The following is a 23,953-nucleotide window of genomic DNA, read 5'->3' as shown; positions in this document are numbered from 1 at the left end:
GCGATGAAGAGAGCGGCAAAATGTCAGTGTTTCTGTCTCTTTACTTCAATATTTTTACAGGATATTCTTTTTATCCAAGTATTTTTCCCCAATAGCTATATAAATGGCTTGAGAAGGACCAGTCAGCCCGTCAAGGGGAAACTATTCACAACGAGAAAAACGCGATGAAGAGAGCGGCAAAATGTCAGTGTTTCTGTCTCTTTACTTCAATATTTTTACAGGATATTCTTTTTATCCAAGCATTTTCCCCAATTGCTAAATAAATGGCATGGTCATGACAAATAACAGTCTTGTGCTGAATGGAATATGAAATAATAAAAATGCATTTATTCAGGACGACATGGCATAATTACTCCATAATGGTCAAAACTGTCGACTTCACCTTTACTGTCGCACCTCCCGAACGATATTTTATGACACCTAAATCGAACATATGTCATTTCCCTTCCCCGGCTTCGGAGAATGTAAACAAACCAGAAGGCGTGACAGCTAGCCGACATGCTAACCCGGACCGAGTGATGTTTCAAAGTCTTCGAAGCGGAAAATCACACATAACTAGCCTGGATTATTTGACATGACGACCCGGTTGTTGATTGTCTTTGCGGATCGGCAAACCGCCCGGCGGAGAGCAATTTACAGTTCGTTCCCGGAGGAGGGTGGCTGGAGTTGTTGTGCAGCTAACGTGCTGCTGCTAATAAGCATTAGGAGAGCTTTTTACATGCCTATCAATGATCAAACGTAAGTAGTCCTTTATTTAAAGGAAGTTTGTAGTGTTTACTTTGTAATCGCTGTATTCGTATTTGACATAATACAAAACAAGATGTTTACTCACTTCCTCGTAAGTCCAATGGTCCCACAGTAAATATCGACGGTGAATGGGAACCCTTTGAAACTCCAAAAAGGCGCATACACCTCTCCCTCATACAGAATGATTTTTCTGCAGCCGTTTGGCTGGCGTGATGCGAAAAATAAACGTATTAATCCGCAAAATCAGCTGAATCCTTCGTCCTCATACACAACAGTACACTGTAGCGTGAAGAGGACGTCTTCTACCGTACACGTCACAGCGCCCTCCTCCTCAATGCAAGACCGAAGCCGGAAGTCACTCATTTTCATGGGATTCAAAAAACTAAATAAAAATAGCGATCGCTTCCACACACATCCAAGCGGTCCATATCATTCAGGGGCATCAAATACCGCGTGTATTATGGAATAAACATGCTTTTTCGTGTCACAGGCACTTTAAATGGCCCAAAATTACCTCATTGCCTGGCATTGCCTTACACTACCGGCCATAGACGTCCAATCCGTTTGAAGTGGGAGGGATGGCAGCGAATGAACATCATTCGCTGCCATCCCTCCCACTTCAAACGGATTGGACATCTACTAATGATAATCTCATTCCAATTCACAGCAGAAGCTTGTTTTTCTGTTTATTAGTTGTTTGTAGAATATCCTAGAATGTATTCCTGACCAATGTATCGATAATCGTTTTATCGCCATATCGCCAGATCATCGTTATCGTGAGCTTTGTATCGCAAATCGTATCGTAGCGTGAGGTACCAAGAGGTTCCCACTCCAAGTAGAAAAGTTTAATTCTTTAATACTACAGACTTAAATGGTGGACTACATGATTTGGGGGGTTAGACACAAATATAGGCCCTCTTCAAAATGTTTAAACTGAGCACTGTGTTTAGAATCTATTTTGAAATTGAATTAAAGACAATCAGAGGGTTAAATTCCCACAGAGTGCATTCACTCATGGTGTCAATGACTCCCCGCTACTGGGAAACGAGATCCTTCCAGTGAAAATAGATCCGAGGCAGGCAGTGCCATGCGGTGCCAACTAAGCTTCTGTCCCTCTGTTGTCATCTTTGCTAACTGTTCTGAGAACCAACAAGAATTTAACTGAATAACATGACTTTTTGGAGGATAATTATTAGTTCAACCTGATTACATTTTTAAGAATTATTTTTTTAAAAATTTAGTACTTTATGTCCTAGTTTTGTGAAATAAAATAACTGTAAACCTGAAGGTCAGCCATGGTCTGCCTGGCAAAGGGATGCTAGGCACACTGGATGACGCAAATGAAATGTACCTCTAGCTCAGTGGTTCCTAACCTGGGTTTGATTGAACCCCAGGGGTTCGGTGAGTAAGTCTAGGGTTAGGCAAAGGTTAAGACACACAGGGCCCTATTTTTGTACACCGACGTAAGGCAAAGTGTCATTTTAGACTACGTTTTGGACTGTTTTGACCTCAATTTACGGGCTTCATTCCATTTCTTTCAATTGCCAGCCCTCTATCAAATTAGAGTAGAAACTGGTTTGCTCAGTGGAAGGTTGACCCGTACTTGGTAGGAGGAAGTATAACCAAAACAAAAAACATTTGCGTCATATTTTATACTCTGAAAATACTATGTGAAGCAAAGATGCACCGCTAAAATGAAAAGGCAGACATGAAAACAAAAAAAAAACATTTTCCAACATGAAAATCAACAGCATAAGAACGTGACATAATTTGCCGGATGACACTTAATGACATCTGTCATAAGCATTCAGTAATGCCTATGATAGTGTCATGTCATTATTATGACAGTCTTATGACGGCGCTGTCACTAAAGTGTTCCCTATCAACCCAAATAAATCAACAAATAAACCGAACTGGACTCTAAATCGCAGGATTTAGAATGAGGAAAAAAAAGTTGCGGAATATAGTCCGCAAATTACAGTATACGTTTCAGTCTGTCCCGTTTGGTCCTCCATAGAATTCCCCTTTCAATTAATTAATGGCACATTTAAGTATTTAAAGCAGTGGTTTTTAACTGGGGTTCGATGTGTAAGGCTCAGGGGTTCTGTGAAGGTTAAGAAACGCAGAGCCCTACGTTTTGGACTGGTTTGACCAGTTCTTTCAATTGCTCGCCCTCTATCAAATTGGAGTACAAACTGGTTTGCTCAGTGGAAGGTTGACCCGTACTTGGCAAAAAAAAAAAAAAATCCATTTGGATCATATTATATAAATGATATTTTTAATGTATCTCAATCTCTAAAACTTATTCTTTTTGCAGATGACACCAATGTATTCTATAGTAGTAATAATTATAATGAGTTGGTTGAGGTCGTGAACAAGGAGGTAATTAAAATTAAAAAATGGATGGATATAAATAAATTATCATTAAATTTAAGTAAAACCAAAGCTATGATGTTTGGTAGCTTTAAAACTAATCTTGATTTGCATGTAATTATTGACGGTATCCAAACTGAAAACGTAGATGTGAATACATTTTTGGGTGTCACAATTGACAGTAAGCTGACATGGAAACCCCACATCAGACATATAAAAACAAAAATTTCCAAGAGTCTCTCAATTATAAATAAAGTTAAACAATTCCTTGATGAGAACGCACTCCGCACTTTATACTGCTCTTTGGTTCTCCCATACTTCTCATATTGTGTTGAAGTCTGGGGAAACACTCATCAGAGCACGATAAATCCTTTAGTTACCTTACAGAAACGGGCCGTGCGGATCATCCATAAGGTCGGGCTTTTGGATCACTCACATAATTTGTTTATTCAATCAAAGCTGCTAAAATTTAACGATCTTGTAAATTATAATACCTCAATAATCCTCTATAAAGCATTCAATAAATTATTACCAATCAAATTGCAAAACTTTTTTACAATGAAAGAGAGAACTCATAACTTGAGAGGATATGGAGACTTCAAAATACCAAAAATTCGAACAACTCGTAAAAGTTTTTGTGTGTCTGTGTGTGGAATGAAACTTTGGAATAATTTGGGAATGCAACACAAGCAATGCCAAACTATCTACAGATTTAAAATGTTATACAAACTTATGGTGTGGTCATAGTATACTGATATAAGGTCTTACTTACATCAATAAATTGTCTTGGTATGAGTGCTGATTGTTTCTTACCATTGCTGGTATATTGTCCGTGACCGTTGTTGGTATAGTTATTGTTGCCAGTTATAATTTGTTGTCCTGTGTCTGTGGCCTTTACCATTGTTGGTATGGTTTTACTTTCATTTACCATGTTGGTATGAAATTGTTTTTGGTTTGGGTGTTACCTGTGGTAACTTCATCACAAGGGACAAAATTTGTTACAAAAATGTATATGTGCAAAACTGTTTGGACTGATTTTTTTGGTGGCCTACATTTTTGGAAGGAAGTAGCAAGAATGTTTTGTTCTTAATTAGATAAGAATAAGGGTGGGATTAAATAAGTTTTCTTCTTCCCACTCCTTTTCAGGCATGTAATTGATGTTGCAATGTTACTTAGCTTTGCTGCTCTTTTTTGTTACTTGATTATATGGGCTGTATATATTTGTTGTCTTGACAAGGAATAATTGCCTGAAATAAACGAATGAAATGAAAATGAAAAAATGAAAATATTTTACACTATGAAAATATTATGTGATGCAAGGATGCAACAGTAAAATGACAATGTAGACATGAAAACCAAAAAATAAATTTCCAACATAAAAATCAACAGCAAAAGGCACCATTATTCCTGTGCTTTTTATTATTATTATATTTCATTATTATCCTCTAAAATGAATTGGAAAGACCTCTTATTACAAAGTTGTTTTCTTCTGCACCACTGTGAACTATAGAACTTCTTTATCATATATACTATTGACTACCATAAGCGCACATATCTTCTAATTATGAACATACTTGGACTTATGGGACATAAACATGGAAAACATGTTAGATACTACTGTACTTGCTTACAGTCAACTTTTCATAACTCGGAGCTATTCCCTGCATATATCTTGCCATAAATGCAGTAATTGTAGCATATTCATTTTAACAAACGAATCAATAACTTATAAGTGTAGTTGACAATGGGAGGGGGAAATATTTTCTGGAAGCTCATTCCAATTAGATGACGTTTGCAGCAGGGATGCTAGCTCGCTATTTTCACTGGTGCCACTCACTAAAATGTTAGTCCGCGTGTTACGCACAAAATATAACGCGTGATTTTTAAAAGGCAGACGTACCTACACATTGTCCCACAGGAGTGCTGTACGGATTTCCAAGTAAGAACTCCATTTTGACAACATAAAATCCGCTAAGAGTGAGAGGCGGAGGCCAAGAGGCTGTACTCCGAAGCCCGGCCTTCCGAGCAATCCTATTGGACACAACAAATCCAAAACTTAAACGTCTATGGCTAACAATGCTGTCAGTCATGGTTAGTTTCTCATGTTATCGACGTACATTTTCACCCACGTTAACAAGTCGCAAGAGTTTTAACTTGTCACTCAAGCGTTACCGTTACTGGAAATACTTACAAAAATAGGCAGTTGGAAAGTTTACGTTTGCTCTCCGGAAATAAATATAAATTAGTTTGACATTAAAATTTGTTATTTTCGAGTGGACGTGAACGCAACAGACAGTTGCTATGTGACAGCGCGTAAACATTGAAAAGAGGACCTCGAATTTGATTTATTGTGACTATTCGTGCCTCGCCTTTCCGGTTTGTATATTCTTTCCTAATACAGTTGCTCCTTATAATTAAATTGCATTTCGAAAAACCGTAATAAACGTCGTGCGGGTGTCATAGTCATCACGTTCATTAAAGACGGTGTTGATGTACCCTGTTATGAACTGAAATTGAATGCAACGTTGCAATAAGCGGACGACACATTATGAGATGTACAATGTGCTTCAGTTTTGTGTTTTTAACAATAGTAATTGGCAAGTACATACAATGATGTAATTTTTCTCTTTTTCTTTTTATTCAGGTTGTAACATAAAGTCATGTGATGCAATAGTAATTGGCAAGTACATACAATGATGTAATTTTTCTCTTTTTCTTTTTATTCAGGTTGTAACATAAAGTCATGTTTGGCACCAAGGAATCATCCAACATAAGCGGTTATCATGATAAAAACCCCATTTACATAGATGAGGAGATTCTGCAGGAGGCCGTACTAGAGCAAAGTCTTACAGATGAAGCTGAACGCATTGCCAAGACCGAAGGAATCCTTTTTAACGAGGCCCGCCGATTAAGTCTGGAGTACAGTAGTGAGTAGAAAAATGCCAAATTTGTGGTGTTGAATGTGTCACGTGAAATAATGCTTTTCATTCCAAGACATCCAGAAGATTGACCACTTGTGGCAATTTTCTGCATTGACCAAGTTAAATATGAACAACAACTTCATCAAGAAGATAGAAGGACTGGATCATCTCGTTCACCTGACATGGCTCAGTAAGAAAACCGTGAAAGCTGGGGCGGACATAGAAAAATATTTACGGGGTGGCAAGAGGGAGGGAGCAAGTTTTTGATGGTGGAAAATATTTTAAGACTGGATGATACGGCATCAATTCTTTGGGCAATGAGCCGATACTCTGCAACGATTCGATTCAAAGGCATTCGATTGATTTAATAAAAAATGATGAAGACATTAACACAATGTTAAAATTTCCCTAACGCAATAAAAAACACAAATCACTTTTGATGTGTGGCACAATATTGTGGACAAAACTTTTATTTTTTTGAACTTTTTTTTTTTTTTTACAAAACAGCATACCGAAAATATAATCGTTTTGCATTTTCATTGAATTACATTCAATTGTGCTCCACAAATCAATATGGCAGAAAACACTCAGGTGACTTGAAGTTTAAAGAGCACGCGAGAGCAGAATTACAGACGCCATGACTTTAACGAGATATTATCGCGTACTTACCTTGTTTCGATACAAAAACTCCATGTAGCATGTATCACCGAGGGTCAAGACACAGCTGTGAATGTCCACAGCTGGATTTTTGGGGGACTTTATGGGTGAAACATGGTAATATAACATGGGTCGCGATGCAGAAATCGCAGACATTAAGGAGTGGTCGAGATTTTCTTTTTCATATATTTACCCTTTTAAACGTTTTTTTTTTTTTCTTCTTTGTTTGGACCGATTATTTATCGTCTAACATATCGGAGAAAATGCAACAGTAACAAAAAAAAATACAATTAAGTGATAGTTATGAGGTAGATATCCGTGACTTTTTTACAGACATTTTTTTCATTGTGACGTCATTTGTTTAAAAGTTTAAAATATGCGCGTGAATAATTTTTTAAAGTTGTTTTTTTTGTTGTTTTTTTTTTTTTAACGAAATACTATACCTCAATTAATGATTATAAGCCAAAATGACAGACATTTTTAATCATAAATATAATTAATTACTGGGTTGAAACCAAAGTGGTTGTGCAACGTCTATAAACGGGGGTTTCCAGGGTAAAACGGACAAATTAAAAATAGTTTGGGGGCTTAATCCGCCATAAATCTGCTATGGCAGCATATAGATATATTGTTCTATCAAACACAACAGTTGTTTTGGCTTAAAATACAGCAGTTTCTTTTAAAGAGGAGTCTAAGAGCAGAAACTGCTTTTTCAGTCTTGTCTGTGTTGTCCGCCATATACGGTATATTTTTTTCACAAAATATTTTTTTTACAAAACAGCATACCGAAAATATAATCATTTTGATTAAATTACATTCAATTGTGCTTCACAAATCGATATACTGATTAGAAGTAAGATCGGGCCTGAAAAAATCAAGCCTGACCCGGCCCAGGAACGCGGGTATTAAAGCCTGGCCCGGCCCGAGCCCGATCTATTAACTTGATTTGCAAGCCCAAAACAAACGCGAAATTTTATGTTTTATATGTGAGGACTTAGGAGAAGGAGGAAAAGGAGGGGGTTTGTCAGTCAGACCTCGACAGTAGTTTAGTTTGTTTTTAACCTCTTGCTGCTCCATATCGAAATACCAGGTCAAAAATATGTAATGGATGTGGAGGGGAAACCATAAAAGAGAGCGGGACCACGGGCATGCTCTGGCTCTGTTTGATCCAAATTATTAATTTTATCACAAGTATTCCTTTGTTTGACATCCACACACTGTTTTAGTATACATAATATATAAATATATATTTATTTGAAAAAAAGATAGCGAAAGAGAAGCCCGGCCCGAATGTAATAATTGAGCCGGGTCGGGTTCGGGCTTAAGATCTTTCCTCTAATACTGATCCACATGGATTGATTGTTACACCCCTAGTGTCAACATGTGGCAGATGTCTATACAAATTGAATTAGTTTGCTAAGTATTCTTATATAGATACTACAAAAAGGTATAAGTGACATTTACAAATTGATATACAGAAATTTAGCTTCATACAATCTTTTTATGCTATTCTTTTTATAAGGATACTACTACTAATGAATTTATGGCTGTAAATGTCAAATGATTTCTTTTTTTTTTTTTTATCTGTGCCAACTGGGGTGGGAACTGGAGTGGTAAGCCTATCTTTTAGGTGAACTTGGAAACATGAAATAATAATGATAATAATAAGTAGGGCTGTCAAACGATTAAAATTTTTAATCGAGTTAATTACAGCTTAAAAATTAATTAATCGTAATTAATCGCAATTAATCGCAATTCAAACCATCTATAAAATATGCCATATTTTTCTGTAAATTATATATATATTCTGTAAAATAAATTGTTGGAATGGAAAGATAAGACACAAGATGGATATATACATTCAACATACGGTACATAAGGACTGCAGTGGGCATTTCACTCTACTGTCATTTAAATCTGTCTATGCTGTCCTCACTCCGAAGCGTCTACTTTTTCCAAAGCTAGACAGCTAGTGAACCACGCCTTAATAATTAGACTTCCTTTTTCATCTGATTTATTAATAAATTGGCCTCAAACCATTGTCCTCTTTAGACCGTCGTAAAACTACAAAATAAAAGTACACAAGCGTTGCATTAGCAACAACGTTAGCTTAGCACGCTATACAGGTTAACTAAACATAAACAAAAAGCGTCTCATACAAAAAATATAACATTTCGCTTATTCACATAATATGTACATTCTTTACAACAACCATACTTACGGACAAATCTTGTCCAAGGATCATATAAGCACAACATTATCAGCCCGAGACGTCGTGCAGCCATAATGAAGAAAGAAAAGAAGAAAATAATAAACCATGTCGCAAAGCGACCACAAGAGTTCGCTGTTGGACAGCGCAAAAAGCCTTGCTGTAAAACTTACCAAAAGGCAGAATACTTTCTGAGCGGGACATGTGCGTTAATTGCGTCAAATATTTTCACGTGATTCATTAAAAAAATTATTTACCGCGCGTTAACGCGATAATTTTGACAGCCCTATAATAATGACTACAAAAATGCAATTTTAGGAATTATTTTATGGCAATTATATTAGTCAAAGTTTTTTTTTTTGTGGGTCCAGTTAATGAGTACCAGTGGAGACATTTGGTGAGGCCACCAATCAGCTGGCTCTGAAAGTTAGAATCAGTGGGAGCCAGTAGGTATTTTTTGTGGGACTTACGTATATAGTAGTCCAAGGATGTTGACCATGGACTCAAATGACTCCAAACGGTTCAATGTATGCTTTTCAGTGAAACTTTCCCTTTTCCAAAATGTCAAGAGGAGCAAGCTGAGTAGTTTAAATTTGGACCGGTTGAAATTGGAGAACTTTTTTGTGGGCCCTAGTTGAATGTCAGTTGGAGACAATCGAGATTTTTTTGTGGGCCTGCCAATAAATATATTTCATGGATTCGAGTTGAAAGTCAAAAGGAGTAAATGGAGATTTCTGATTTGTTTTTCAGATCTGTCATTCAACAACATCAAGAAAATCGAGGGTTTGAACTGTCTTCAGAAGCTGGAAGTGTTGAATTTGTCCAACAACAGAATTTCTCGCCTCGAAAACATGGACAACCTTATGGAACTCACCATTTTCTGCATCGCAAACAACAAAATCAATCAACTGAACAATGTAAATAAACAGCCGTATTGTAAAAACAAATTTTGGGAAACATTCTCCTAACTCCAAGACATGTATCATCCTGCACTTTAAGGTGGTCTATTTGCGCAAGTTCAAGAAACTCTTCACCCTTAATATAGATGGAAATCCGATTCCTGAGGAGAACAATGAAGAAAAATACACCCTTTTCCTCGCCGCCTATTTTCAACAACTGAAGTTCCTGAACAACATATTTGTCAATGAAGATATAGTGAGTAAAGTGTGAGATGTTTTGGCGCACATCTCAACTAATTAACATTATTTTAAACCTGCTTTTTTTTTTTTTACACTAACATGTTTGAGTTCCATTGGCGGTAATAGCCGTCCAATCAGTTTTTAACTGGGAAAAACTGCAAAATCGCTGCCAGCTCTCAAAGTCAAAATGATTTGGACAGTTTTTGCTGTCAATGACAGCCAACAGACAGTTAAACGTTTTCATCAGTGAAAAAGACACCTACACTTTTTTGTCTTGGCGTCTTACATGAAATCAGACTTAATCAGCATAAGCGGAGTTTAAGGGGGGGCAGTGGGGCCAGGCCCCCCCTTGGTGGCCAAAAAGTGAGTGTCATTGCATGCAATTGACTTTCCTATATATATAAAAGTTGTAAAGCAAGAGAACAAACAACAAAAATGAATGAAATGAACAAAAAACATTTTTTTAATGGGTCAAAATTATTTTTTGAACAGATCATGTGACTAGCACCTTAGATGGTCATTTGCTTTGCATGTTATTTAAAAAATAAATAAATAAAAATAAATAAATAAATAGGAGAGGGCAATTTTATTTTTCAAATGATTTTTTTCTTTGATTGAAAATATGTTTTTTATTGAAACTTTTTGGGGGATTGAATGATTTAGACACAAATGTCCTACCCATATGGCCCAAACACAAAAAGGATTGCGAAAATCAAAACTTTTTTAATGAAAAATTAAGTGTTCAAATGCAAAATTTTAAATATTTTTTTCACATTCAAAAACTTTTTTTTTAGGATTGAATTTTTTTTTTTTTTTTTTTTTTTTTTTTTTTAATTAAAGTGATTTTTTTTTTTTTTAATATATTTTTTTGTATGAAGCAACTTAATTTTTGATTGAATAATAAAGACACAAATGTCCTAGCCAAAATGTGCCCTAAACACAAGACAACATTACTTCAATCAAAAAAAAAAAAAAATTGACTTAAAAAAATAAACAGAAATAAAAATAGCTTTCAAATGCATTTTTTGGGGTTTCAATATTTTTGCATTCAAACACTTTTTGGGGGGGGGGGGTGACTTTTTTATTGAAAATATATATTTCGATTGAGGCAACTTTTTGTTTTGATTGAAGCATTTTTTTTTGGGATTGAATAATGAAGACACAAATCTGTGTCCACATGGCTCCGCCCAGGGGATACAATTTGTGACTGAGGTAACTACATTGGCACGACACCGGCGGGCATACCATATTCATTGGATGATGATCTTGGTGAAAAGTATAGCTGTCCTGCCAGCAGCCTGATTTAGAATTCCCCTCAAGAATAATGGAAGACAAAAAATGCTCATTTTCAATTTATTATTATAAATATTCTGGTAAGTTAATTTTATTGCTGACACAGCGTTTCGGGGTCATCAACATCTTGTGCCCCCCCTACCGCAAAAGTCAAACTCCGCCTATGTGAATCAGGATTACTAAAACGATTTCAATTTTCCACTGTATGTGTAGAGAAATCGAGCTTCGGCAAAGTACAACCTGGACATTGAGGAAATGAATCAAGGCGAGCTTCAGGCGCAACAAGCTGCGGAAGAAAAGCAAAGACGGGAAGCTGTACTACAAATGCATGATGTGAGTTGTATAAATACATTTGTTATTCATAAAAATCCTCCCCTTATCTTTTAATTCTTTAATTTTTATTCAGGATGCCTTTGTGGAGCAGTTGAATGGAGACTATTTGTATAATAACATACTCCAAAATGATACAGAGTTAAGCAAACTACGCTATTTACCAGGAGTGGATGAGTTACTTGAAGAATATCCTTTGTTGTATTGAAATCATATGTAGAGATGTAATGTCGGAATGAAAATTTGTTTTAAAACCTTGACTTTTCATGTATACGTTCGAGAAAAAGCTAGTGGAAATGTGCAATCAGCTTTTTGACGTCGGCTTGGTTGAGTTTAAGCGAAGAGATGCTGAGGTGAAGTTATTCTTCAGTCGACTCAGTACAGATGTGGGCGATAGCCAGGCCAGAGGATCCAAAGTACTGGCTGATTTTCAGCTGGAGCACAAGAAGGTGAGATGGACCAAAGATGTTGACACATTACATATACCCGTATACAGTGGGACAAATAACTAATTAGTCAACCACCAATTGTGCAAGTTCTCCTACTTGAAAAGATTAGAGAGGCCTGTAATTGTCAACGTGGGTAAACCTCAACCGTGAGAGACAGAATGTGGGGAAAAAAAACAGAAAATCACATTGTTGATTTTTAAAGAATTTATTTCCAAATTAGAGTGGAAAATAAGTATTTGGTCACCTACAAACAGGCAAGATTTCTGGCTGTCAAAGAGGTCTAACTTCTTCTAACGAGGCTCCACTCGTTACCTGTATTAATGGCACATGCTTTAACTCATTATCGTTATAAAAGACACATGTCCACAACTTCAGTCAGTCACACTCCAAACTCCACTATGGCCAAGACCAAAACCCTGTCGAAGGACACCAGAGACAAAATTGTAGACCTGCACCAGGCTGGGAAGACTGAATCTGCAATAGGTAAAACGCTTGGTGTAAAGAGATCAACTGTGGGAGCATTTATTAGAAAATGGAAGACATACAAGACCACTGATCATCTCCCTCAATATGGGCTCCATGCAAGATCTCACCCCGTGGCGTCAAATTGATAACAAGAACAATGAGCAAAAATCCCAGAACCACACGGGGGGACCTAGTGAATGACCTACAGAGAGCTGGGACCACATTAACAAAGGCTACTATCAGTAACACAATACGCCGCCAGGGAGTCAAATCCTGCACTGCCAGACGTGTCCCCCTGCTGAAGAAAGTACACGTCCAGTCCCGTCTGCGGTACGCTAAAGAGCATTTGGATGATCCAGAAGAGGACTGGGAGAATATGTTATGATCAGATGAAACCAAAATAGAACCTTTTGGTAGAAACACAGGTTCCCTTGTTTGGAGGAAAAAGAATACTGAATTGCGCCATACCCACTGTGAAGCATGGGGGTGGAAACATCATGCTTTGGGGCTGTTTTTATGCAAAGGGACCAGGATCTGTGTAATGGAAAGAATGAATGGGGCCATGTATCGAGAGATTTTGAGTGAAAATCTCCTTCCATCAGCAAGGGCATTGAAGATGAGACGTGGCTGGGTCTTTCAGCATGACAATGACCCCAAACACACAGCCAGGGCAACAAAGGAGTGGCTTCGTAAGAAGCATTTAAAGGTCCTGGAGTGGCCTAGCCAGTCTCCAGATCTCAACCCCGTAGAAAATCTGTGGAGGGAGTTGAAAGTCAGTGTTGCCCAACGACAGCCCCAAAACATCACTGCTCTAGAGGAGATCTGCATGGAGGAATGGGCCAAAATACCAGCAACAGTGTGTAAATAGCTTGTGAAGAGTTACAGAAAACGTTAGGCCTCCGTTATTGCCAACAAAGGGTACATAACAAAGTATTGAGATGAACTTTTGGTATTGAGCAAATACTTATTTTCCACCATGATTTGCAAATAAATTCTTTAAATATCAAACAATATGATTTTCTGGGGGGGTTTTCCACACCGTGTCTCTCATGGTTGAGGTTTACCCATGTTGACAATTACAGGCCTCTCTAATATTTTCAAATGGGAGAACTTGCCCAATTAGTGGTTGACTAATTACTTATTTGCCCCACTGTAATTCAATAGCATCAAGCAGGAAAGCTGAATACAAAGTTCTCACGCTGCATTTTCTTTGGTTGGCGATCTCTTCTAGGCTACGAGGCAAAACAGGCCTACTCATAAATCTGTTTGTCCTAATCTTCCGTTTGCATCTTAATGCATAGGATAGTTTACCATAAACTCGGCACAACTGAACACACCTGACTAAGAAAAAAATAAACATAAGCCTGGCCCAACCATAACCCGGAGGTGGGTATGAGTGGCAGAAGCTCAAAGTGTGTCTGCCTGTGAGTGCTTTGTGATGGTGGAGGAGCTAAGAGGCACCCCTGGCTCAGTAGGGAAATAAACTATAGTGCCAGAAGTCAAACCTCCAGACACAAGCAGCTATAAATTTTTTTTACCAGAAATATAACCTAAATTTTTCGCTAGTCGTTTTTAACAAAGCAAGTGCCACTGGAATTATTATGAAAATCTTCGGTTCAACCCAGAATAACGGAATGAAAATGGAAGAAATGCCTCCCGTGTATGTGAATACAACATGCAGACGTGATTTGTAACGCGTTACATTTACTCCATTAAATTTATTGAGTAACTTATTGACCAAAATGTACTTCTAAGAGTAGTTCTAATAGGCTATACTTTTTACTTTTACCTGAGTAAATTTGTGAAGAAGAAACGCTACTCTTGTGCCGTTACTTTGGGCTACACTAGTCGTTCCATTTTTCCTCTTTATTCTACATATCAGATTTGACTTTTTTTGCCAGAGATGATGCCTACAGTGGCTCTACCAGTTTCACTAATGAAAAGTCAAAACAATAATCACATGACTCCATTATACCAATCAGACTCTAGGTTGCCGTGCTATGATCACACCGGCTTGTTTAATCTCATAGCGTCTTTAAAGCACCGTAAAAAATTAAGTATTTCACATAGGGCGCTGCTGTCAACATGACTCGAAATCGCGTACGTTAACCTCTCTCCCAGTTTTTATTTGGCACTGATTGACCACGGAAAACCAGAGATATGGTCCTTTTAATCTAATAATAGGAAATACTGTGCTGACCAAAAGTATTGGCACCCCTGCAATTCTGTCAGATTATGCTCAATTTCTCTCAGAAAATGATTGCAATTACAAATTCTTTGTTAGTAATAATATCTTCATTTGTTTTGCATGCAATTAAAAAAAAAAACAAAAGAGAATGAAAAAAATTAAATCATCATTTTACACAAAACTCCAAAAATGGGCTGGACAAAAGTATTTGCACTCTCAGCCTAATATTTGGTAGAACAACCTTTATACAAAATAACTGCAGGTAAGTAACAGGTAAACGGTCCAAGGCTTCAACTGGGACCGTGTGCTTTGGTCAGATGAGACAAAGATTGAGCTTTTTGGAACCAAATACTCTAAGTGGGTCTGGCGTGCCACGAAAGATGCTCATGCTGAAAAGCACCTCATACCCACTGTGAAATATGGGGGTGGGTCAGTGATGCTGTGGGGCTGTTTCGCTTCCAAAGGCCCTGGGAACCTTGTTAGGGTGCATGGCATCATGAATGCTTTGAAATACCAGGACATTTTAAATCAAAATCTGTTGCCCTCTGCCCGAAAGCTGAAGATGGGTCGTCACTGGGTCTTTCAGCAAGACAATGACCCTAAACATATGGCCAAATCTACACAGAAATGGTTCATCAGGCACAAAATCAAGCTCCTCCCATGGCCATCTCAGTCCCCAGACCTTGTTTTGTTGGCAAAAGGGGGTTGTACAAAGTATTAACACCAGGGGTGCTAATAATTGTGACACACATTATTTGTTGTCAAATAATTATTTCTTTATGTGGGATTTTTTCCCCACTGAATAAATGCACTTGTATTGAAGGTTGGATTTTTCTCTTTTTTTTCCATTGAGGTCCCATATTATTTTAATTAAAAAAAAATATTAGAAGCTAAAAAACATATCTTAACCAGGGGTGCCAATAATTATGGAGGGCAATGATACTGTCTGGGTTAGCCTTAGCATAACAGCTAGCCGTAGCGACTGTGGCTCTCAGTTATTTTTAAACCTGTTATAGGTAGCTGTAACTTGTTCATCTCTATTAGAACCAAAGATCAAACTGAGCTTTCTTTGATGATAAAATCCACTTAGTGTCTAAATAAGAACATAAACGCATATGGCGGAAAACAATCAATTGACTTGAAGTTCCGCTCTGTGACTCCCAATTTGGCCAACCTTCAAAATTGTCCCATATGCATGTGTTAGACATCGTTGGAAAGCCTAAAATCTCAGTTTTCTGGGGGAAGAAAAATTTTGAACAGGGGGGCACTTTTAAAAAAATGTTTTTTAAAAAGCAAAACGCTATCTGGAGGTGAGAGCACGCAAGAGCAGAATTACAGACGCCTTGCTTTTAACGACATATTATCGCGACCTTACCTTGTTTCGATCCAAAAACTCCATGTAGCATGTCTCACTGAGTGTCAAGACACAGCTGTGAATGGCCACAGCTGGTTTTTGGGGGGATTTAATGGGTGAAACATGGCAATATAACAAGGGTCGCAATGCAGAAATCGCAGACATCAAGGAGTGGTCCAGATTTTCTTTTACATGTATTTACCCAAGGGCGTAGGTTTGGTCTCAACATTGGTAGGGACGCTATTACTGCATAACCTGCATGTACACGTTTTGCTGGGGACGGGACATTAAAGACCAAACAGATTGGGTACATTTCTCAAAAATTGCTGGTTACTACTTAAAAATGAAAAAAGTAAAAATTATTTTCGTGGGGATGAAGTCATTTTTTAAAAATGCTTCCTTCATATAAAGGAAATTTACAGTTGTTGTATTTTTGTGTTTTTTTTTGGGGGGGGGGGGGGTAAAAATGTGTATAGGCTGTAAATATAAATATTTTTTTTTTTTTTATAATTTAGAAAATAAATACATTTCAATTAATGAATAAATGCACAAAATGCACAGTTGAATTAAAGTTGACAGTAGAAAAAAATACAGGAAGACACCTCTCTAAGCAGCTTTCTATTTGACTGTTACAGGTTAGCAAGTTCACACAGTTTAATGTTATGCCAACTCTGATGCAGGGGTCGGACTTCCAGTAACAGAATTAGTGGCATGTTCCCCACCCCCACAACATTGACATTTTTTTTACATTATTTAGAGAGGCTGCTGCTGCCCGAAAAAAGAAAAAAAAATCTTCTAATATTTCTCCTCATCAACGGGGGCGGAGGAAGTGGCATATTAACATGTATTTCGCTTGGGATTGTGTGAATGTGGGGTTTCTAGTCATCAGCCAATCAAACGTCCGTTTCAGGGGAAAAAAATGGACCGGCACATTCAGCAAGTGAAAAGGGGTAAATGTAAGTCTGAACCAGGGGTCGCGTTAACCGAATATTTTCCGTCGTTGACCGATTTTTTAAAACGGTGACGGAAAAAACTGAAGTCCACCTGTCATTTTGACAGGTTGCAATTCACACCCCAGACCACAGGGTGGCGAGTGAGCATATTAATTAGCTATTGACTCTCTTGATGCATGACGTCGTTGGCCTTACTCTGAAAAATGTCAAGGCAACTGAGTGTCCGAAGTTTCTTCAAAAAGCCCCAAAACGACGATGGTGTTGATAAAAGAGGTGAAAAAACAGGAACTGCACAAGCGGGCACGCAATTCAAGTCCATGCGCACCAGGAGGAAGGTGTAAGACTCCGTTCAGGCCACAGCAGGTGAACTGTTAATTTCATTGTTCCATAATGTAGCCTACCTACTGGGGCCACAGTCAGCTGTTTTTGTCACTGTGGAGAAAAAGTTACATATTCATCTGCTTGATGTGTGATGGCACGGTGTGGATTCTCTGTTAAGCTTGTTCAGACAGAATATTAATTCAAAATGAATGAAAACTAAATACTATTGAATATGTTGAAGCGGTATGCAATGTTAAGAGTCTTGTTAGCTTGAATTGCTGTGTCCAGCCGCTGTAGTTCTGCTGCTCTCTATGAACTCTCTGTTCAAGCCGGAACGCGCGCGACTCTTAAGTGTCTCTGTCACGTGACTGTGTCGTAGCCGCTAACACGCTCGGCCAAATGGACACACAAGTACGGAAGGTGAATTATGCCAAACAAAGGGTCACCACAATGTCATTATCATCATTTTAAAAATTTAAGTGACAAGTAAAAATAGAGTATGACCGGATTTTTATGACCCTGTCAGTCAAAATGACAGACAACGAAAAAGTCTAGCGCAACCTCTGGTCTGAACATAATGAAAGTAATGCACTTAACCATGGTAGGGTCAATTCTATCCTAACAGCACATGGGAAGACAATCTAAATTACCTTTATAGCTGAACTAATTGAAAATGCAAATAAGGTAGCTTAAAAATTGGTGGGGACAATTTGAGCATCCTGAAAAGTTGGTAGTGTTATGTCCCTACCGTCCATATGCAAACCTACGCACTTGTATTTATCCTTTTTAAACTTTTTTTTCATTTTTTCTTTGTTTGGATCAATTATTTATCATCTAACATATCGGAGAAAATGCGACAGTAACAAAAAAAATACAATTAAGCGATAGTTATGGGGTAGATATCTGACTTTTTTACAGATGCCATTTTTTTCATTGTGACATAATTTGTTTAAAAGTTTGAAATATGCGAGTGAATAATTTTTTACAGTCGTTTTTTCTTTAACGAAAGATGAGACATCAATTAATGATTCTAAGCTAAAAACAACAGACAATTAGAATAACAAATATAATTACCTTCATTTTATGGCTGGGTTGAAACAAAAGCGGTTGCGCGACGTCTGTAAACGGGGTTTTTCAGGGTAAAACGGACAAATAAAAAATAGTTTGGGGGCTTAATGCGCCATGAATCTGGTATGGCAGCATATAGACATATTGTTCTATCAAACACAACAGCTGTTTTGGCTTAAAATACAGCAGTTTCTTTTAAAGACGAGTGCAAGAGCAGAAACTGATTTTTCAGTCTTGTCTGTGTTTTCCGCCATATATAATTCTTTTTTTTTTTTTTTTTTTTTTAGAGAATAGTGGATTTACAAGAGGCCCTAGAGGATGAAAAGAAGACCAAGATGGACATCTGCCTCAGAGAAATCGACATTTTGTGCTACAAGTTAATGGAAGTGGAGTTTCAACTATACAGCTACCTGGAGGTTTTGTAAAGTTTTAATTTGATGTACACTACCGCCATGTGAAAACAATTTGTGTTTAAAAGTTATATTGTAAACAGAGGTGGGTAGAGTACCCATAAATTTGACTCAAATAAGAGTAGCGTTACTTCAAAACAATACTACTCAAGTAAAGTAGTCATCCAAAAAATGTACTGAAGTACAAATAAAAAAGTATTCAGTGAAAAGAATACTCAAATAATGAGTAACATTGTGAGTAGCTGCTTACATTTTCGTTAGTTTTTTTTTTTTAAACGTTTTTTTTTTTTTTCTCAGCACATTTTTTATATGAACTTATAATTGATTATAATGATACTGTGCAATATAACCCATTACATAACCACATTAAACCAAAGAAATAGTAAATAGAGGGGAAAAAAATTGAATTCCGCTAAGAGAAAAAAAAAGACACACGCATTATTCATCCAAAGAGCACAAGTGCCCTCTAGTGGACAAAATAGTTCCTAGTTTGACTAGTGAATAGTTCCTTCATAGTTAGTGTTATGAAATTAAAAGGATCATATCTCTGGTTTTCAATGGTCAATCGGCGCCAAATAAAAACTGGGAGATTTAAGGGAGGTTTTGAGTCACGTTGAGGGGTAGCGCTCTATGTCAAATACTTCATTTTTTACGGTGCTTTAAAGATGCCACGTGATTGAACAGGCTGGCGTGATCATAGAACAGCAAGCTTGCGTCTGATTGGTATAATGAGTCATGTGATTTTTGTTGCGACGTCTCATTGGTGAAATTAGTAGCGCTACTCTTGGTAATAGGATTGCTAGCAAAAAGAAAATAAATCTAATATGAAGAACAAAGAGGAAAAATAACGACTCTTGATTAACGTTTTTTCTTCACAATTCTACTCAAGTAAATATTAAAAGTATGGCTTAGTAAAACTACTCTTAGAAGTATGTTTGTCAAAAAGTTACTCAAGTAATGTAACATAGTACATTTAACATGTTACTACCACCCACCTCTGATTGTAAGTCATGCTCCTTCCAGGAAACAATCAAAAAGTTTGACAACAACATAACAGAGATGACGGGCAGCTTTAGCGAAACAGCTCAAGGAATATATCCTTTGCATTGTTGTTGGGTAAAATATTACGTTGGACATTTCCTGCCAGGCCTTCCTTGACTCAAGTGCACATTCGTCCACTGTCGAGAGCTGGAGGACAGCCATCATCAGAAAGTTACGAAAATCGCTGTCACTACATTGGAAGTGGTGGCTAAGGGCGAAGCTGAAGATGATTTGCCAGATGATGTTAGAATGGTAGGTTGTATACAGTGTACAGGCCTTAAGTCATACAGAGGGGCAAATAAGTATTTAGTCAACCACTAATTGTGCAAGTTCTCCCACTTGAAAATATTAGAGAGGCCTGTAATTGCCAACATGGGTAAACCTCAACCATGAGAGACAGAATGTGGAAAAAAAACCTGAAACTCACATTGTTTGATTTTTAAAGAATTTATTTGCAAATCATGGTGGAAAATAAGTATTTGGCCAATACCAAAAGCTCATCCCAATATTTTGTTATGTACCCTTTGTTGGCAATAACGGAGGACAAACGTTTTCTGTAACTCTTCACAAGCTTTTCACACACTGTTGCTGGTATTTTGGCCCATTCCTCCATGCAGATCTCCTCTAGAGCAGTGATGTTTTGGGGCTGTCGTTGGGCAACACGGACTTTCAACTCCCTCCACAGATTTTCTATGAAGTTGAGATCTGGAGACTGGCTAGCCCACTCCAGGACCTTGAAATGCTTCTTACGAAGCTACTCTTTTGTTGCCCTGGCTGTGTCTTTGGGATCATTGTCATGCTGAAAGACACAGCCACGTCTCATCTTCAATTCCCTTGCTGATGGAAGGAGATTTTCACTCAAAATTTCTCAATACATGGCCCCATTCATTCTTTCCTTTACACAGAGCAGTCGTCCTGGTCCCTTTGCAGAAAAACAGCCCCAGAGCATGATGTTTCCACCACCATGCTTCGCATTGGGTATGGTGTTCTTCGGTTGCAATTCAGTATTCTTTCTCCTCCAAACACGAGAACCTGTGTTTCTACCAAAAAGTTCTATTTTGGTTTCATCTGACAATAACACATTCTCCCAGTCCTCTTCTGGATCATCCAAATGCTCTTTAGCGAACCGCAGACGGGCCTGGACGTGTACTGGCTTCAGCAGGGGGACACGTCTGGCAGTGCAGGATTTGAGTCCCTGGCAGCAGATTGTGTTACTGATAGTAGCCTTTGTTACTGAGGTCCCAGCTCTCTGTAGGTCATTCACTAGGTCCCCCCGTGTGGTTCTGGGATTTTTGCTCACTGTTCTTGTTATCGTGTTGACGCCACGGGGTGAGATCTTGCATGGAGCCCCAAATTGAGAGATTATCAATGGTCTTGTATGTCTTCCATTTTCTAATAATTGCTCCCACAGTTGATTTCTTTACACCAAGCATTTTACCTATTGCAGATTCAGTCTTCCCAGCCTGGTGCAGATCTACAATTTGTCCCTGGTGTCCTTCAACAGCTCTTTGGTCTTGGCCATAGTGGAGTTTGGAGTGTGACTGACTGAGTTGTGGACAGGTGTCTTTTATACCGATAATGAGTTAAAACAGGTGCCATTAATACAGGTAACCAGTGGAGCCTTGTTAGATTTCGTTAGAAGACGTTACACCTATTTGACAGCCAGAAATCTTGCTTGTTTGTAGGTGACCAAATGCTTATTTTCCACTCTAATTATGAAATAAATTCTTTAAAAATCAAATAATGTGATTTTCTTTTTTTTTTTCTTCCCACATTCTGTCTCTCATGGTTGAGGTTTACCCATGTTGACAATTACATGGCCTCTCTAATCATTTCAATTAGGACAGCTTGCACAATTGGTGCTTGACTAAATACTTATTTGCCCCACTGTAATTAAAATGGATCGGCCATCTATTGTCATCAATGTCAGAGATAACTTTTGAAACCTGTCTTTCTCCACATACTGTAGCTGTTCCTAGACAAAAACACAGTTATGGACACACTGGCTGCCAGTCACGATAACCATCTACAAACAATCAATGACAGGGAAACTCAGATGGTTACCCGCATCGAAGCCTGGAAATTGGCCCTTATTAAAGGGGTAACAAACTGAAATGAATTAAAATGTCACTTTTGTGTTTCACAGGCTCACTTATTTTTGTTTTTATGTGATGTTACAGATTGAAGATACAGAACTTAAGAGGAACCGAATGCGAATCGCAGATATTCACAGATATGCAGACTATTTGAGGAAGCAGCTCAATGAGTTGATGCAGGAAGGCATTTGATTGAGTGTAGTCAAAATTCATTATATGTCAATTTCCTACAAATAAAAATACATGCAAATTGTACTGATTTGTGTATTTTTTTTTTTTTTTGTTCTTCTTGAATTTTTTTCAAATTATAATACTGTATTATTATTATTACTATTATTTTTATTATTATTATTATGGCGATTTTTATTCATAATTTATTTGTTTTGCTCTGTTTGATTGCTATTTGCAATAGTACCAGCAGCATTTGTTAAGGATTTAGTGAGGGTTTTCCAGCTCTGGAACGAATTACTGGAATGCATTTCTACTTACAAACAAGGTCCTGGAACGAAAAAAATCTTCGTATGTAACATTAGTGTTAAAAAATTATTCGATTTGAATGTATCGAGGTGGCGAAATAGATCTTCCGCCCTCTCGTGGAAGAACAAAGAACATACTGGTTTTGTTTTGTTTTTTTAAAGAACAATTTAACACTGAAAAGTACTTATAATACATATTTCAACACATTTAAGACAAACATGTAACAACAAATCAAAAAGAAAACCAATATTAACACATAAAAAAATATACAAAGTATAAAATGCCAGGGGTTAAAAAAAGAGGACAAATTAAACACAAACATTAAATTGGAAAGACAAATACCACGTTTTTAGAGCCTTTTTTGACTTTGGTATAAACGTGGCGCAGTTGGTAGCTCGAGTTGCTCTGGGACTGAAGGGTCAGTTGTTTGATTCCCGGCTACAACTGCCCACTGTCGAAGTGCCCTTGGGCAAGGCACTGAACCCTAATTTGTCCCCAATGGGTTGGCAGCGCCTTGCATGGCAGCAGCACTATTGGTGTGTGAATGTGTGCTAATGTAAAGCGATTTGGGCATGATAACCATGTAGTTAAATGCGCTATATAAGTACTCTCCATTTACCATTTAATATATAGCGCCATTTCTTTTTTTTTTAAGGCAGTAAAATGAGGTTTTGTTTTGGAGAATTTGACCTTATTGGGAAAAAAATATGTATAAAATCAGATTAACAAAATAATCTTCTTCCTTTAAGGCAGTATGAAATGACACATTTTTATTTGTCTTGCTCATCTGGCATTGATAAACGGAACTTATTTATTGTTAAAAATAATAATAAAATCTGAAAAAAATGTGACAATCATAAGAACTGGTTAATAAGTAAAACATGAATGAATCAAGAACAGAGTTTAAATATATATGGCAGAAAACACAGACAAGACTGAAAAAGCCGTTTCTGCTCTTGCACCCCTCTTTAAAAGAAACTGCTGTATTTTAAGCCAAAACAACTGTTGTGTTTGATAGAACAATATGTCTAAATGCTGCCATAGCAGATTCATGGCGCACTAAGCCTCCGAACTATTTTTGATTTGTCCGTTTTACCCTGAAAACCCGTTACAGACGTCGCGCAACCGCTTTTGTTTCAACCTGGCCATAAGAAGGTAAGTAATTATATTTACTATTCAAAATGTCATTTTTAGCTTAGAATCATTAATTGATGTCTAAATTTTAGTTTAAAAAAAAAAAAAGACTTTAAAAATTATTCACTCACATATTTTAAGCTTTTAAACGAATTACGTCACAATGAAAAATTTGGCGTCTGTAAAAAAGTCACGGATATTTACCTCATAACTATCGCTTATTTGTAGGTTTTTCTTACTGTCGCATTTTCCCCAATATGTTAGATGGTAAATAATCAATCCAAACAAAAAAAATTTTTAAATAACGTTTAATAGGGTAACTATATGA

General features: G+C 37.4%; 2 protein-coding genes across 6 annotated transcripts in view; one reads left to right on the top strand and one right to left on the bottom strand.

Moving 5' to 3' along the window:
* Positions 1 to 9,127, bottom strand: part of LOC130932176 (TOM1-like protein 2) — a 43,543-nt gene extending 34,416 nt beyond the window's left edge. For 3 of the 4 annotated variants that reach the window (XM_057861641.1, XM_057861642.1, XM_057861644.1), the window contains exons 1-2: positions 8,920 to 9,127; positions 5,021 to 5,151 (exon numbers count right to left, since the gene is read on the bottom strand). In XM_057861641.1, the coding sequence (XP_057717624.1) occupies positions 5,021 to 5,072 (52 nt within the window). In that variant the 5' untranslated portion in view covers positions 5,073 to 5,151; positions 8,920 to 9,127. Of the gene's footprint in view, positions 1 to 5,020; positions 5,152 to 8,919 lie in introns of those variants that run through there. The other variant, XM_057861643.1, reaches the window with a different exon arrangement.
* On the top strand, positions 5,266 to 22,255 carry drc3 (dynein regulatory complex subunit 3). Of its 2 annotated transcripts, XM_057861645.1 has the most exons (13): positions 5,266 to 5,496; positions 5,848 to 6,047; positions 6,115 to 6,231; positions 9,658 to 9,824; positions 9,907 to 10,062; positions 11,553 to 11,672; positions 11,746 to 11,858; positions 11,944 to 12,118; positions 18,755 to 18,883; positions 19,901 to 19,971; positions 20,047 to 20,170; positions 21,888 to 22,019; positions 22,099 to 22,255. In XM_057861645.1, the coding sequence occupies exons 2-13, from the start codon at positions 5,864 to 5,866 to the stop codon at positions 22,204 to 22,206; spliced, it is 1,596 nt and encodes a 531-aa protein (XP_057717628.1). In that variant the 5' UTR covers positions 5,266 to 5,496; positions 5,848 to 5,863; the 3' UTR covers positions 22,207 to 22,255. The 2 variants fall into 2 exon arrangements, 1 of the variants encoding a protein (XP_057717628.1); XR_009067364.1 differs by lacking the exon at positions 19,901 to 19,971 and having other exon boundaries at positions 20,025 to 20,170.
* Positions 22,256 to 23,953: the final 1,698 nt, after the last annotated feature.

Source organism: Corythoichthys intestinalis, chromosome 16 (assembly GCF_030265065.1).
Source record: "Corythoichthys intestinalis isolate RoL2023-P3 chromosome 16, ASM3026506v1, whole genome shotgun sequence".
Taxonomy (NCBI): Eukaryota; Metazoa; Chordata; class Actinopteri; order Syngnathiformes; family Syngnathidae; genus Corythoichthys; species Corythoichthys intestinalis.
This window is presented reverse-complemented; position numbering and strand designations above follow the sequence as displayed.

Coding starts and splice junctions, on each gene's coding strand:
- drc3 (XM_057861645.1), top strand. CDS start 5,864: ATGTTTGGCACCAAGGAATCATCCAACATAAGCGGTTATCATGATAAA. Junction 10,063..11,552: donor TATTTGTCAATGAAGATATA/GTGAGTAAAGTG, acceptor CTGTATGTGTAG/AGAAATCGAGCTTCGGCAAA. Junction 12,119..18,754: donor TTCAGCTGGAGCACAAGAAG/GTGAGATGGACC, acceptor TTTTTTTTTTAG/AGAATAGTGGATTTACAAGA.